Source organism: Grampus griseus (genome assembly GCF_964374135.1).
Source record: "Grampus griseus genome assembly, chromosome: 11".
Classification (NCBI taxonomy): domain Eukaryota; kingdom Metazoa; phylum Chordata; class Mammalia; order Artiodactyla; family Delphinidae; genus Grampus; species Grampus griseus.
The window spans coordinates 53,715,368-53,733,073 of NC_139005.1; the positions used below are offsets into that span (position 1 = coordinate 53,715,368).

General features: G+C 35.4%; 1 protein-coding gene across 1 annotated transcript in view; it reads left to right on the forward strand.

Moving 5' to 3' along the window:
- CAND1 (cullin associated and neddylation dissociated 1) overlaps positions 1 to 17,706 on the forward strand; it is a 53,410-nt gene that overhangs the window by 15,775 nt on the left and 19,929 nt on the right. The window contains exons 2-3 of the mRNA XM_082665897.1: positions 6,657 to 6,800; positions 17,147 to 17,301. Coding sequence (XP_082522023.1) covers positions 6,657 to 6,800; positions 17,147 to 17,301 — 299 coding nt within the window. The remainder of the gene's footprint in view (positions 1 to 6,656; positions 6,801 to 17,146; positions 17,302 to 17,706) is intronic.

Sequence of the window (17,706 nt, forward strand, 5' to 3'; positions counted from 1 at the left end):
CCTGTGAAGCCATCTGGTCCTGGGCTTTTGTTTGTTGGAAGACTTTTAATCACAGTTTCAATTTCATTACCTGTGATTGGTCTGTTCATATTCTCTATTTCTTCCTGGTTCAGTCTTGGAATGTTATACCTTTCTAAGAATTTGTCCATTTCTTCCAGGTTGTCCATTTTATTGGCATGGAGCTGCTTGTAGTAGTCTCTTAGGATGCTTTGTATTTCTGCGGTGTCTGTTGTAACTTCTCCTTTTTCATTTCTAATTTTATTGATTTGAGTCTTCTCCCTTATTTTCTTGATGAGTCTAGCTAATGGTTTATCAATTTTGTTTATATTCTCAAAGAACCAGCTTTTAGTTTTTTTGATCTTTGCTATTGTTTTCTTTGTATTTCATTTATTTCTGCTCTGATCTTTGATTTCTTTCCTTCTGCTAACTTTTGGTTTTGTTTGTTCTTCTTTCTCTAGTTCCTTTAGGTGTAAGGTTAGATTTTTTATTTGAGATATTTCTTGTTTCTTGAGGTAGGCTTGTATAGCTATAAACTTCCCCCTTAGAACTCCTTTTGCTGCATCCCAGTTGGATCGTCGTGTTTTCATCGTCATTTGTCTCTAGGTATTTTTTGACTTCCTCTTTGATTTCTTCAGTGATCTCTTGGTTATTTAGTAATGTATTGTTTAGCCTCCATGTGTTTGTGTTTTTAATGTTTTTTTCCCTGTAGTTCATTTCTAATCTCATAGTGTTGTGGTCAGAAAAGATGCTGGATATGATTTCAATATTCTTAAATTTACTGAGGCTTGTTTTGTGACCCAAGATGTGATCTATCCTGGAGAATGTTCCGTGTGCACTTGAGAAGAAAGTGTAATCTGCTGTTTTTGGATGGAATGACCTATAAATATCAATTAAATCCATCTTGTTCAACGTGTTATTTAAAGCTTGTATTTGCTTATTTATTTTCATTTTGGATGATCTGTCCATTGGTGTAAGTGAGGTGTTAAAGTCTCCCACTATTATTGTGTTACTGTCAATTTCCTCTTTTATAGCTGTTAGCAGTTGCCTTATGTATTGAGGTGCTCCTGTGTTGAGTGCATATATATTTATAATTGTTATGTCTTCTTCTTGGATTGATCCCTTGATCATTATGTAGTGTCCTTCTTTGTCTCTTGTAACATTCTTTATTTTAAAGTCTATTTTTTCTGATGTGAGTATAGCTACTCCAGCTTTCTTTTGATTTCCATTTGCATGGAATGTCTTTTTCCATCCCCTCACTTTCAGTCTGTGTGTGTCCCTAGGTCTGAAGTGGGTCTCTTGTAGACAGCATATATATGGGTCTTGTTTTTGTATCCATTCAGCAAGCCTGTGTATTTTGGTTGGAGCATTTAATCCATTCACATTTAAGGTAATTATCAATACGTATGTTCCTATGACCATTTTCCTAATTGTTTTGGGTTTGTTTTTGTAGGTCCTTTTCTTCTCTTGTATTTCCCACTTAGAGACGTTCCTTTAGTATTTGTTGTAGAGCTGGTTTGGTGGTGCTGAATTCTCTTAGCTTTTGCGTGTCTGTAAAGCTTTTGATTTCTTCATCAAATCTGAATGAAATCCTTGCTTCGTAGAGTAATCTTGGTTGTAGGTTCTTCCCTTTCATCACTTTAAGTATATCATGCCACTCCCTCTGGCTTGTAGAGTTTCTGCTGACAAATCAGCTGTTAACCTTATGGGAGTTCCCTTGTATGTTGTTTGTTGTTTTCCCCTTGCTGCTTTAAGTAATTTTTCTTTGTCTTTAATTTTTGCCAGTTTGATTACTATGTGTCTCTGCGTGTTTCTCCTGTATGGGACTCACTGTGCTTCCTGGAGTTGGGTGGCTATTTCCTTTCCCATGTTAGGGAAGTTTTCGACTGTAATCTCTTTAAATATTTTCTCAGGTCCTTTCTCTCTCTTTTCTCCTTCTGGGACCCCTATAATGTGAATGTTGTTGCATTTAATGTTGTCCCAGAGGTCTCTTAGGCTGTCTTCATTTCTTTTCATTCTTTTTTCTTTATTTTGTTCTGCAGCAGTGAATTCCACCATTCTGTCTTCCAGGTCACTTATCCGTTCTTCTGCCTCAGTTATTCTGCTATTGATTCCTTCTAGTGTAGTTTTCACTTCAGTTATTGTGTTGTTCATCTCTGTTTGTTCGTTTAATTCTTCTAGGTCTTTGTTAAATATTTCTTGCATCTTCTCGATCTTTGCCTCCATTGTTTTTCCAAAGTCCTGGATCATCTTCACTATCATTCTGAATTCTCTTTCTTTCTATCTCCACTTCATTTAGTTGTTTTTCTGGGGTTTTTATCTTGTTCCTTCATCTGGTACATAGCCCTCTGCCTTTTCATCTTGTCTATCTTTTTGTGAATGTCAGAAAGGGGTAATTCTGTCATTTGACATCTTAATAAATGTTATAAGGAGGGCATAGTAAAGCAGAGGGAAAGCTATAATTGGTAAAGAAGTAGCAGTCACTCATTTAGTTAGGAGGATGTTTGGTATTTTATGTTGCTAAGTGAACTTACCTGAAATGGATGTTCTGTGTGTTTATGCCCAGGAAAAACATATGCTTTCCCTGAAAGCATCAGATCTGTTTGGGTTATTCATTTGGATGTTATCATTGAAGTTTAGGTATGAGCCTTAGAACAGTTCCTGGACTGTAGGGGCTGCTGGGTCACCCCCGCCCCCCGCCCCCGGCAGTCCTTACTTTTGGCCAAGGGCAGACAAAGTTGGTCTGAAGGGCAGTAAGTCACGTTGTTGATGTCTTCAATTTGGTTGGGATTTTGCTGATTAGGATCAGAGGAGTGGCCATTCAGTATAGTCTGTAGTTGAACCAGGCTTGTTAAATCTCTCTTCCTGTGTTGTAAGATGAATGGTTGAACCGTCTAATGTGTGACAGTGGTTATTCAATAACACTAAGACTGGACAGAATGTATACTGACTATAACACCCAAGTCCTGTGGTTTCCCTTCTACTTCTTTGTCCTTTTCCTAACTTATCCTTTACCATCCCCATATCTAATCCATTTCAAAGACCTACAAACTTTAACCTTGTAAATCTCAAATAGGGTTTGTTCTCATTATATTATTCACAGTAGTTACTTATCTAACATGTACTTTTTCTGGAAGACACATCATGGCCTTCTTGTATTTAGGAACACTAGATAGCACTTCAACACCATGCTTGGGGGTCATTTTAAACAGCAAAATTACCAACAGAAAGCACAAACATGCAAAAAAAAAAAAAAACGAAAAAAAACACGTGGCTCCAGATAGACTGAGAAGAGGATGCTTGTTTACAGTATGAGAGCTGAAATAGGCAGAGTGTCACCTGGTGCAGTGTCAGCTGGGAGTGTGTGCAGAATGTGTGCTGTGGGTGCTTCAAATATTTCCTGGTTCTTCGCATGTCTGCAAATGTCTTGAAAGCGCTGGAGAATTGATTTGGGGGTTACAACAAATTTTACTCTGCTAATAATGAGAACTGACTGTGTGTACATTTTTTCCGTCTCCATTTATTGTCATAACCCTAATTCTGGCTACCATCATTTCTCACTTAGACTGCTGCATAGCTCTCGTAACTGTTTTCTATCCAGTCTGCTAAATGAAGTTTGGTTCTCTCAAACTGTTTTCCACAGTGTAGATGGAGTAATACTTCTGAAATGTAAATCTGATCATTCCATTTACTCCCCATCTCTACCTCAGATGAGTAGCTTTCCATCACTTTTATTTTATCATTATTATTTTTTAATTTTAAAAAATTGTCTGGCCACGCTGTGCAGCGTGTGAGATCTTAGATCCCAGACCAGGGATCGAACCTGCTCCCTCTGCATTGGAAGCATGGAGTGTTAACCACTGGACTGCCAGGGAAGTTCCTCCCATCACTTTTATTTATTTATTTATTTTAAAACATCTTTATTGGAGTATAATTGCTTTACAGTGATGTGTTAGTTTCTGCTTTATAACAAAGTGAATCAGCTATACATATATCCCCATATCCCCTTCCTCTTGCGTCTCCCTCCCGCCCTTCCTATCCCACCCCTCTAGGTGGTCACAAAGCACCAAGCTGATCTCCCTGTGCTATGTGGCTGCTTCCCACTAGCTGTTTTGCATTTGGTAGTGTATATATGTCAATGCTACTCTCTCACTTCGTCCCAGCTTACCCTTCCCCCTCCCTGTGTCCTCAAGTCCATTCTCTGCGGCTGCGTCTTTATTCTTGTCCTGTCCCTAGGTTCTTCAGAACCATCCTCCCATCACTTTTAGAATAAAGACTAGAATCCTAGTAAGATCTTCAAATCTCTTTAATCTTTTGGCCCCTGCCTACTTGGCCATAACCTCCCCACCCCCCACACACAGTTTCCTTCTCATGCTTAGGATCTCAGTCTTCCCTGATACACAACTTTCATTCCAGTCTAGGTCATGTTACTTTGTTATCCCATTACCTTTTCTTTACGCCATATTCCTTTCCTTCATAGCATTTATCTCAGTTCATAACTACATATGTAAGTACTCATGTATGTAGTTTTAAAAAATCAGTATGCCTCTATTCAGCTGTTATGTAAGTTCCAAGATAGCAGGAAACAACTGTGTTTGCTTTTGCCAGCCCTTGTATCCATAGTACCTAGCACAGTAACTGACAAATAAAATGTTCTCAGTACATAGTGAATGAGTATATACAACCTTTCCCATCTTGACCTCAGCCTACATTTCCATCTTCCTGTTAGGTTTCTATTTCCCTGTGCCTCAGACACACTGAATTGCTTCACTCTGAGGTATTATGCCCCTCACCACCACCACCACCATGCACACAAATACATTTAAAATCCCGAACCAGCTTTCCTCATGCAAGCCCTGGTAATCCTTTGAGATCCAAACTAACTATCGGTTCTTTGGTGTGATCCTTGCCAAACACCCTTGAGTGTTTTAGAAAATTTGTGTGAGATTATTCCATTTACCTGTCTGCTGTGTTAGATGAATAAGTTAAGAGGGGACTGAGTATAAATTTATCATCTCAGCCCTTAGCCCCATACCTAAAGCAGTAAATGCCTAAGAGACGTTTTACAAATTGACTTTTGAATCTTCCATAGACAGCTTTCAAACTGGTCAAACAATTTCCTTATAAAATTTATAGTGCAAACCTTTTAACACATGAACAGAAGGAACTTTCTGGTTTCAGGGTCACAATTAAAAAGTAGTTCTTCTTATAACCTCATACTATCTCAATCCAGGTTTTCTGAGCTTAAAAAATATTATCTATTGCTAATTTTGCCGGTGCTCATTTCAACTTTCAAAAAATGTTTAACCGTTAATTATTGATTTTTGAAAATCAGTAGACTTGTTTATTAGAGTATAAGCTCTCTGAGGCTAGGAGTCAAGACTTACGTCTTATCTTTTCTTTGCTCATAGTCCAGCCTTTGTAGCATCATAACAGGCAGTGAATAAATAAATGGTAAATAAAGGAAGGAATCTGTGTACCAGTATAGTTTCTTCAGAACTATAAAGTAACTTTTTTTTGTATTGGGATTACATGCTTTTTTACTTAAATTGATGATCACTATGTTTTCTCTTCAACCAGATGATTAACATTTCAGGGGTTCTTAGAGGTCCTAACTGGTATGGTTGTTTAATGGATTTTATCTAAGTAAAATACTTAAGGTGCTTTTCATGCTTTGTGTGTAGAAGTGCCTGCATTAGTGTTCTATTCAGTTGTTCTTTTAACTTTCTAGAATATTGTGTGGTTTTAATTTCATTTTGTCATCATATAAAATGGGGAGGGGCTTCCAATTAGAAGAACGATGTTAATTTTTAAAAGGCCCATGCTTAATTTACCTTGTCTTATCCCAATTTGAACATATGCTTTTCTTTATAAGCAGTTTAATGAGACTTGATAAGAATTGTGCTTGCGCATAGTTTAAAACTTTGTCCTTTGGTAGTGGTTCTTAAGGAAAGGGGGCTGTATGTCTGTTGGAATAACTTTTGGAATCACCTCTTCATCGTTTTGAAAATACATTTGATCCTGGTTGTGGGATTTGGGGTGGAGGTGAGAATTTGCATTTTGGAATTTTCCCAGTGATTTGTAATATGTAACTCCCAATCCAACAACACAACAGTATTACACAGGAAGGTATTCTTAATGTTAGTTAAAGACTTCCTAGATAAAATTCAAATCACATGCAACGAAAAAGTAAAGAGGAGCTTTTCTTCCCCTAAAAGCAGTAATGCAATTACAGCTGACCCCTGAACAATGGGTTTGATCTGCACAGGTTCACTTATATGGGAAATTTTTTCAATAAATATGTACTACATGTACTACACGATCTGTGGTCAGTTGAATCTGCAGATGCAGAAGTGCAGATGTGGACGGTGACTGTAAAGTTATACATGGATTTTTAGCGAGGTGGGGGGAGGGTGACCCCCTTGACCGCCACGTTGTTCAGTGGTCAACTTTATTAGAATGAAAGAGTATTCATTGAAGGTCCGGTCAGTAAATTTGAAATCAACACTAACCCGGGGAAAATAATTTTAGCCAATGATACCTTGTTTAGAAGACTAGATCAGGACTTAGATATGAATGATAGCATTGGATTTGAAAACTGTGATTTTTATTAGTGCTTAAAAAATTTTAATTACCAACAAATTTTAATTTTTTGACAGGTTTATGGCTACAAATGATTTGATGACAGAACTGCAGAAAGATTCCATCAAGTTGGATGATGATAGTGAAAGGAAGGTAGTGAAAATGATTTTGAAGTTACTGGAAGATAAAAATGGAGAGGTACAGAATTTAGCTGTCAAATGGTAAGTTGTTTTTTACTTGCTTCCTACCGCCTTCACTTTCCTTTAAAAAATTCAGTGTAATAACTGGTAGATTATCTTAGTCTTGTACTATGTCTTTCTGGAGTTTTTCTTTAGAATTTGTAGGTGATTTGGTTTAGTATTTGTACTTGGTACATGAGACACATTTCCTTATATGTAGTTTCTGTATTGGCTGGACATGTTATTTTAATTTTTATGAAATACATGTAGGAAACTCCAGAAAGAGTAATTCTCTTACTTGTTTGGCCAGGTTTTTTAGCTAGGTTAAAAGGCCTATCCATCTCTGTATTCCGGGGAGGAGGGGTGGTTTTAAGAACCAATGACAAGGAAGTAAAAAATAAGACTTGATAAAGGATAACAACAGTTAAAACCATAGTTTAATTGACACTGATGATACAGTAGTTACAAAGAATCTCCTAAAAATTGAGAATTCCAGTTACCTTTGTGTGTATGGTGCATTGACAGCATCTTGTTAGGTGTGATATTGACCACTGGACTCTTATTCTTAGTTAAAGGTACAGAATTTGAGTTCTTGGTAAATTGTATTAGTGCATCTATTTAATTTATGCATACCAAACATTAGAAACCCTTAAAAATTTATAAGTAAGTTATTAGTAAGTATAACTTCTGGTTTCATATAAAAATTAAATTATAGAATTTTATGTCATTTTGTATGGCATATAATATCTGGTATCAATTTAAATAAAGTATTGTCTCATTACCTTTGTTGGATTTTCTTATAAAGGTTTTACATTTATTTTAGGCTAAGCTTTTACATATCCTCTGTAAAAAGAGGCAAAAGTATGAGAAATCATTGGTCAGCATAGAATTTCTAGACATGTAGTACAACTTGCTTTAACTTGGAACATTAGCAAGTTTAAAATCAAATGGGTCTTCAAAAAATGGTAAATTGCAGAATAATGCGAATGAGTCTAGTTTTACTTAAATAATTATTTTTCATCTTTTGTTTCTTTTGCCATGTGCTTATTAATAAACAAAATTGTTTGGTTCAAATTATGTGCTGAGCAATAAGCAGCCTTTAAAAATGATAATAAAATGTAGGCTTTGTCCCAGATTGAGAGGTGAGAGGTACACAGGTCTTTATTCACTTGAGTATGAAACTTGTTAGAAACCTGATCGTTTGAGCTTTTGATGATCTTTTATACTTAAAATTTAACAGGTTGGGGGGAAAATGATGTATATTCAGGAAAATAAGAAAGGAATTAAGATATTAACAAAAGTAATATATTAGGTGATAAAACCCAAGAACTGATTCTTGGAGGAGGGAAAATCCTAATAGATAGAAATTGGAAAATTTATCAAAGAACTCATCACCCAAAAGAAACTCATGCCCAGAAATCTTTCACACAACTCTTTGAAACCTCGAAGAGCAGATAATTCCAGTATAGATAGTTTTTGAACTATTTCAGAACATAAAGTATGAAAACTTTCCAGTCTTATTTTTAAACCAAATACTGATGATAAATTCTGACTAAATACAACACTAAAAAAGAAAACTACACACCAGTTTCATTTAAATGTTCAAAATAAAATCCAGCAATACATTAAGTATAATATACTTTGACCAAGTGAGGTTCATTCATCCCAAGAGTATAAGGACAGTTTAATATTATGTGCTTTATTAATATTTTTATTCCATCATGTTAATAGATCAGAGGAAGAAAAGAATAATGTAAACAGTAAGAATTCAATGAAGGAACTGGATGTAAAATTAATGAACAGAAATAAGTAGCCTTCACATAAGCAAATAACCAGTTAGAAGATATGGAAACAAATGTCCATTTATTATAGTAACAGAAAGACAAAATGCCTAGCAATAAACGTGACAAGAAATGTTACAGTGGTGACCTTGGGTGGGGGTGTTGCATGGTTTAAGGTAAGGTTACAATTTTCTTTTTAAAAACTTTCTTTTATAGAAGAAAAACTTTACTCTTGACCAATAACAAAAACATACTCTCAGAAAAATGTACTTGGAACCAATGGAAAGACATCTCAGGTCCTTGGATAGGATAACTCAACAGGGTTGTCAGTTCTCTCCGGGTTATTTTAATGCTAACTTAATTCTAAAAATCAGTAAGTTTTTCCCACAAGCTAGACAAGTTGATTCTAAAGTATATTTTCGTGGAAGGGAGAAGAGGGACAGGGTATTTGCTCAAGATAGACAAAAAATTCCCTGAAAATTTCTGGAGTTGGAGGTGTGTTGGCTAGCCCTACTAGATACGAAAACATACTATTACGTTTATCTAAAATGAAAGCAGTGAGGTAGTGAGGCATTAATAGACCAGTAGTGTAAAACAGAATGGAAAATATTCGTTACATGATGCAGTTGGTGGCATCATGAGAAAAGCTGGACCTTTTTTCAAAACACTGGATAACCATTTGAAAAAGATAAAATTGTGTCCTTACCTCACAACTTCCCTACTTAAGGTCAACATTGTTCACCTTTAATTGGTTTTATGTTGGATGTATTAGGCTATTGTGAATAAAGAGACAGTGAACATTCTTGTGTGAGTCCTTTTCAGGACATGTGTCTTTATTTCTTAGGAAGAATGAAATTGCTTTTGTCCATTTAGATTTTTAAGAAACTGTGGAATTGTTTGCCAAAGTATTTTTACCATTTTACGTGAAAGTACCAGTTGTTCCACATTATCATCAGCAGTTGGTTGTGTCACTCTTCTTTTTTTTTTTGGGCCGCGGCATGCGGGATCTTAGTTCCCCTACCAGGCGTGGAAGCCTGTAGTCTTAACCACTGGACCACCAAGAAAATCCCGGTTGTGTCACTCCTTAATTTTAGCTATTCCAGTTGGTGTATAGGTGTAGTTTTAATTTACATTACCCTGATGACTAATGATGTCTAATGTCATTTTGTCTATTGGCCATTTATTTATTTTTTTGTGGACTTTTCCCTGTTTTTAAAATTGAGGCTGTCTTTTTACTATTGAATTATAGGAGTTCATATATTCTGGATATAGGTCCTTTGGCACATATATGTATTATAGTATTTTCTCCCAATTTGATGATCTTAAGTTTTTAAGTTATTTTAAAATTTAGTTTAGTTTGATTTAATTTATAAATTAATTTCAACTTTCATGGTTATTGCTTTCTGTGCTGAAGAAATATTTTATGTTGCAAAGATTTTTCTCTTGTGTTTTCATCTAAAAGCTTTGTAGTTTCAGCTTTTATTTTTAGTCCTGTGATCTAGAATTAATTTTTGTGAAGTAGGAATTGAGCTGTTTTTTTTTCTATATGGAAATACAGTTATTGAAGTACCAATTTATTGAAAACATCTTCGTTTCGGTACTGAATTGCTTTGACATCTCTGTCAAAGTCAGTTGACTATAAAAGTGTAAGTCTATTTCTAGACTATTCTGTTCCACCGATCTATTTGTCTGTTCTAATGCCAGTACCATACAGTTTTATTAGCATAGCTCAGGCTTTTTCAGGCTTGGCACTGTTGAGTTTTGGGGCCAGATAATTCTTTGTTATGGCGAGGTATCTTGTGTATTGCGTGTGTTGTTGGATGTTTAGCAGTATCTGAGCCTTTACCCACTATTTTTGCCAGTAGCATTCCTTCATCCTCCAGTAGGAACAACCAAAAATGTCTCCAGACTTTGCCAAATGTCTGTGGAAGGGCAGAAGTCACCCCTGGTTGAGAAACACTGGTGTAGATCTATAGAAGTCTGAAGTAAGGTAGTGTAAGTTCTCTAGCTTCATTCTTTTCTCAAGAGTATTTTGATTTTTTAAGTTCTCTGTATTTCCATGTAAATTTTAGAATGTTAATTTCTGTTTTAAAAGTAAGCTTGCTCAAATTTTGATTGAGATTGTGTTGAAGCTATAGAAATATTTGGAGAGAATCAACAATTAACAATACTGAATCTCGTAACTGCAAACCGTACTATCTCTTAATTATTACAGTAATTTTTGTTGATTCCTGGGGATAGTCTGTCTAAACAATCGTCATCAGTGAATATCCCCCTCTTTCGATCCTGATTTTGGTAATTTGTGATTTCTCTTTTTTTCCCCCCTCAATTCATTTAATCAGGGATTTACCAACTTTACTAATCTTATCAAAGAACTGACTTTAGGGTTTGTTATTTTCCCTATTGTCTGTTGCCTTATTTAACTGATTGCTTCTCTTTTATTATTCCTTTCTTTCCACTCATTTTTTTCCTTTCTAATTCTTAAACATTTAAAGGTATATATTCTCTAAGTAAATTGTGGTATTTTTATTATTCAGTTTGAAATATTTTTAATCTCCATTGTGATTAGAAGCAATTTTCAAATATTTGGAGACTATCTAGATCTTTATTTTTATTTTTAATGGTTTCTAATTTAATTGCATATGGTCAGAGAACCATACTCTTTAAGGTTTCAGGGAGGTTTATTTGTTTTGATTTCCTTTGTCTCCTCATTGAGATTGGTTTTATGGTTCAGCATATGATAGGTCTTGGTGGATGAGGATGTTCCCTGTCCACTTGAAAGCGTATTCTACAGTAGTTGGGTATGGTATATTATAAATGTTAGGTCAGGGTAGCTGATAGTGTTGTTCAGATTTATATCCTTTGTGATTGTTTTTTCTTTTCTTGATATTAAATACTGAGAAAGGAGTGTTAAAATTTCCAACTATAATTGTCAATTTATCTGTTTTTCTCTTTAATGCCAATTTTTGCTTCATGTATTTTAAAGTATGATTAGGGCATACGCATTTATAATTATGTCTTCCTAATGTTTGATGTTTTTATGAGTATAAAATGTTTCTTTGTAAATACATTTGAAATATATTTTTTCTTGGAATATATTTTTTCTTATGTTCATATAGCTGCTCCAGTTTTTTTTAAGATTAGTGTATCTTTCTCTATTTCAGTTTTTAATATGTTTTTATTTGTATTTGTTTATTTTTTGGCTGCATTGGGTCTTTGTTGCTGCTCGCGTGGGCTTTCTCTAGTTGAGGCGAGTGGGGGCTACTCTTCATTGTTGTGCACCGGCTTCTTATTGTGGTGGCTTCCCTTGTTGTGGAGCACCGGCTCTAGGTGTGCGGGCTTCAGTAGTTGTGGCACGCGGGCTCCGTAGCTGTGGCTCACGGGCTGTAGAGCGCAGGCTCGGTGGTTGTGGCGCACGGGTTTAGTTGCTCCGTGGCATGTGGGATCTTCCCGGACCAGGGATCGAACCCGTGTCCCCTGCATTGGCAGGAGGATTCTTAACCTTTGTGCCACCCACCAGGGAAGTCCTGTGTTTTAAAATTATGCGTCTTGTAGACAGCAGATGGTTAGGTCTTGCTTTTTTTTCTTCTATTCAGTTTCATAATTTCTTCCCTTTGATATGAGTGTTTTAGTCCATTGTTGTTTATTGTTAAGTATTGATATAGTTAGATTTAGGTGTGCCATTTTACTTTTTTTTTTTTTCCATTTGTTTCTTTTGTTGTGTGTTTTTTTGGGGGGAGTTTGTTTTTAATTGTTTTTTTTCATGCCTTCTTTTGGGTTAATCAAATATTTTATAGCAGCAGTTCTCAAAGTTTGATTTGGGGGTCCCTGGGACATCTGTGACCACGAAAGTTCAAAACTGTAATATGAATGATACTAAGGTGTTATTCACCCTTTGATGCTCATTTTCCCTTAAGTGTACGGTATAATTTGCTCATTTTCCCATAAGTATACGGTATAATTTCCACAGGCTACATGACACATTATATCACAAAAAATTGAATGCAAAAGCAGATGTGAGAATCCAGTTATTTTAAGCCCAAACATTAATTTGCAAAAATGTGAAACAGCTGTTTTTCTCATTTTTTGTTTTTTGGAAAATATAGTTATTCCTTTAAAATGTTAAATTTATGTTAACATGTGCCTTTATTATTGTTACTTTTAATTTTTAATGTGGTAAGCATTGACAGATACATACAGCCCACATAAAGAAAAATTCTTTGGGGTCTTCATTGATTTTCAAACTGTTAAAAGGGTTCCTGAAACCAAAAGTTGGGAGGTGTCTTGTTTTATAATATTTAATTTTGATTTCGTCTGTTGACTTTTCAGATACATCATCTTTGTGTTATTTTAAAAATTGTCACTCTAGGCTATGGATTATAAATTGCATCTTAAATTTACCACAGTCTTAAAAGTTAATATTGTACCACTTGATATAAATTATATAAACCTTGAAATAACATTTTTCCATTTACCTTCCTCCTGGCTATCTGCTACTATTATTTTTTAAATTTGTGTGTGTGTGTCCATAATACAGTATTATTGATAGTTGTGAGAAAAAATATATAGTCTCTTAAATGTAGCCTTTTAGGTATACACACATTTACCATTTCTGGTGATCTTTATTCCTTTCTGTAAATCTGAGTTATCATTTGGTTTAATTTACCTTTAGCCTAAAGAACTTCCCTTGGCAATTTCTGTAGTATAGGTCTGGTTGCCATGTAGTCTCAGCTTTTATCTGAAGTTGTTTTTAATATAAATTTTTATTATTCTACATTTTTAAAGGGTGATTTCACGGAATATGGAATTCTAGGTAGACACTTTTTCCCATCTGTTTTTAGTTGCATCATTATGCATTCAAATTGTTTTCTAAAATAGAGTTTTAGAGATTTTGTAATTGTTATCTGCAGGAGGTTTAGTCCAACAAAGCTATTTTGCCATTTTAGAAGCTACAAGTCTTTAAATTCATTTTTGGAATTCCTTTTATTTCAAATCCCAATTTGTATTGTTTCACATTAGGTCTCTGCATATATGCCATGTCTCTTATTATCATTTCCATCCATTTGGATTGCGCTGTTCTTGGATTTCTCCAACATTTCTGTTTATTTTTCTTCTTTCTTTTTTTAAATTTATTTTTATTTATTTACATCTTTATTTACATCTTTATTAGAGTATAATTGCTTTACAATTGTGTGTTAGTTTCTGCTTTATAACAAAGTGAATCAGTTATACATATACGTATGTTCCCATATCTCTTCCCTCTTGCGTCGCCCTCCCTCCCACCCTCCCTATCACACCTCTCTAGGCGGTCACAAAGCACCGAGCTGATCTCCCTGTGGTATGCGGCTGCTTCCCACTAGCTATCTACCTTACATTTGGTAGCGTATATATGTCCATGCCTCTCTCTCACTTTGTCACAGCTTACCCTTCCCCCTCCCCATATCCTCAAGTCCATTCTGTAGTAGGTCTGTGTCTTTATTCCTGTGTTAACCCTAGGTTCTTCATGACATTCTTTTCCCTTAAATTCCATATATATGTGTTAGCATACGGTATTTGTCTTTCTCTTACGGACTTACTTCACTCTGTGTGACAGACTCTAGGTCTATCCACCTCATTACAAATAGCTCGATTTTGTTTCTTTTTATGGCTGAGTAATATTCCATTGTATATATGTGCCACATCTTCTTTACCCATTCATCCGATGATGGACACTTAGGTTGTTTCCATATCTGGGCTATTGTAAATAGAGCTGCAATGACCATTTTGGTACATGACTCTTTTTGAATTATGGTTTTCTCAGGGTATATGCCCAGTAGTGGGATTGCTGGGTCATATGGTAGTTCTATTTGTAGCTTTTTAAGGAACCTCCATACTGTTCTCCATAGTGGCTGTACCAATTCACATTCCCACCAGCAAGAGGGTTCCCTTTTCTCCACACCCTCTCCAGCATTTATTGTTTCTAGATTTTTTGATGATGGCCATTCTGACTGGTGTGAGATGATATCTCATTGTAGTTTTGATTTGCATTTCTCTAACGATTAATGATGTTGAGCATTCTTTCATGTGTTTGTTGGCAATCTGTATGTCTTCTTTGGAGAAATGTCTATTTAGGTCTTCTGCCCATTTTTGGATTGGGTTGTTTGTTTTTTCGTTACTGAGCTGCATGAGCTGCTTATAAATTTTGGAAACTAATCCTTCGTCAGTTGCTTCATTTGCAAATATTTTCTCCCATTCTGAGGGTTGTCTTTTGGTCTTGTTTATGGTTTCCTTTGCTGTGCGAAAGCTTTGAAGATTCATTAGGTCCCATTTGTTTAGTTTTGTTTTTATTACCATTTCTCTAGGAGGTGGGTCAAAAAGGGTCTTGCTGTGATTTATGTCATAGAGTGTTCTGCCTGTGTTTTCCTCTAAGAGTTTGATAGTTTCTGGCCTTACATTTAGGTCTTTACTCCATTTTGAGCTTATTTTTGTGTATGGTGTTAGGGAGTGATCAAATCTCATACTTTTACGTGTACCTGTCCAGTTTTCCCAGCACCACTTATTGAAGAGGCTGTCCTTTCTCCACTGTACATTCCTGCCTCCTTTATCAAAGATAAGGTGACCATATGTGCGTGGGTTTATCTCTGGGCTTTCTATCCTGTTCCATTGATCTGTCTTTCTGTTTTTGTGCTCGTAGCATACTGTCTTGATTACTGTAGCTTTGTAGTAGAGGCTGAAGTCAGGGAGCCTGATTCCTCCAGCTCCGTTTTTCGTTCTCAAGATTGCTTTGGCTATTTGGGGTCTTTTGTGTTTCCCTACAAATTGTGAAATTTTTTGTTCTAGTTCTGTGAAAAATGCCAGTGGTAGTTTGATAGGGATTGCATTGAATCTGTAGATTGCTTTGGGTAGTTGAGTCATTTTCACAATGTTGATTCTTCCAATCCAAGAACATGGTATATCTCTCCATCTATTTGTATCATCTTTAATTTCTTTCATCAGTGTCTTTTCTGCATACAGGTCTTTTGTCTCCTTAGGTAGGTTTATTCCTAGATATTTTATTCTTTTTGTTGCAATGGTAAATGGGAGTGTTTTCTTGATTTCACTTTCAGATTTTTCATCCTTAGTGTATAGGAATGCCAGAGATTTCTGTGCATTAATTTTGTATCCTGCTACTTTCCCAAATTCATTGATTAGCTCTAGTAGTTTTCTGGTGGCATCTTTAGGATTCTCTATGTATAGTATCATGTCATCTGCAAACAGTGACACCTTTACTTCTTCTTTTCCGATTTGGATTCCTTTTATTTCCTTTTCTTCTCTGATTGCTGTGGCTAAAACTTCCAAAACTTTGTTGAATAAGAGTGGTGAGAGTGGGCAACCTTGTCTTGTTCCTGATCTTAGTGGAAATGGTTTCAGTTTTTCACCATTGAGGACGATGTTGGCTGTGGGTTTGTCATATATGGCCTTTATTATGTTGAGGAAAGTTCCCTCTAATTCCCCAGATCATACTGCCTACTACTTTTCTAGTCAGGCAGTCAGTCAGCTGTTATTTATTGAGAATCTGTATGTGAAACAATGATCTGAGCATTTATCAAATTATATTATTTTCATCATGTCACTAATGCTTGAGAAAATGCATTGGCTCCCAACTTTACCACATCACATTTAAATTCATTGGCCTAACTTTAAAGATTCTCCTTAATATCCCAGGTGTTTGCCTTTCCTATTTTGTGTTTCATCTGCCTTTTGCATCAAGCAATTCTTTTGACTTCTCATTTCTTTCAGCATGTATTCTATTCATCCTAGTCTCTCATTTGAAGTGCTCTTTTTTCTAACTATACTCCATAAATACAAGTACCTAAAAATCTGTCTCCAAGGTGCAGTCTCCTGTCTGTAAATAAATACTAACATTGAAATTAAAAGTTGTTTTCTTTTTTTTAATTGTGCAGAGTAGTGAATGCCTGCATCATTTCTAAAGTAGTTATGTGAGTTCCTTACCTCACCAACCAGATGGTAAAGTTTTGAAGATAGGGGCCATACTTTTGTTATTCAATACAGTCTTGAATACAATGGCTCCTCAATGAATAGTCATGCAATAAACATTATCTCCGATGTGCTAAATTCTGTGGCAAGGACACGGTGGAAGAGCTTTTCCCAGTTACTTGATACTTTAAAAATTTAAACAAGAAAATAAAAAGAATATAAATTTTTTGGTTCATGAGTTGGAGTTGATGATAGATGGTAGGAAGGAAGGGTCACAGTTGGGAAAATGTGATACACTGGATGGAATTTCTATTGCAGGTAAATCATAGGATCCTTGTTAGGAGCAGACTCCTAATTAGCCTTCTTATTATTAAAGGATGTTGTGTGTATTTGAAGGGTTTGTCGGGAGAAGGTGAAAGCATCTTCGAGTTTCATGATACTGTGATGAAAATAAGTGGGAAAAAATTGGAAACTGCAAAGAGCTTATTAAGAATTTTTTAACACTCTTATTCATATACTATCTATGTTACAGGCATAGCATTTATTTCGTGTTGACAGTTGCTAGGCAGAAAAGTTAATGTTTTCACTCATCTGTTTTTCTGTTTTTGTTTATCTAGATTTAAAAAATGTTTTTTCTTCCTTATGTTACAGTCTTGGCCCTTTAGTGAGTAAAGTGAAAGAATACCAAGTAGAGACAATTGTAGATACCCTCTGCACTAACATGCTTTCTGATAAGGAGCAACTTCGAGATATTTCGAGTATTGGCCTTAAAACAGTAATTGGAGAACTCCCTCCAGCTTCCAGTGGTAAGCAAGAATGCTTTTTTCTCCTATTTCCCTTTTATAAATGGAGGTATTTCTCCTCCACCGTTTTTTTTTTTTTTTTCCCCTCCTGACCAGGGAGGGAGAGAGGTATCTATCCCTAAAAGATCTTTGTAAAAAAAAGTCCGGAGTCTTATTTTTGCTTAAAAATATTATTTTGATTGAATTTAAGTATCTCTTTGGAATACCAGTTCTGAAGGATTTTTATGTTGGAATAAGATTTTATATTGTATTAAATGTGACTTGCAGAATAGAGTTAAGCCAGCCTATGCAATGAGAGAAAAGATAACCAAAATCATGAGTTATTTCTGATTAGCTTTCTATTTTCAATGTTAATTTTGCTTTGCTTTAGAATTTATGATGTAAAACTTAGCACCATTAAGACAGCTG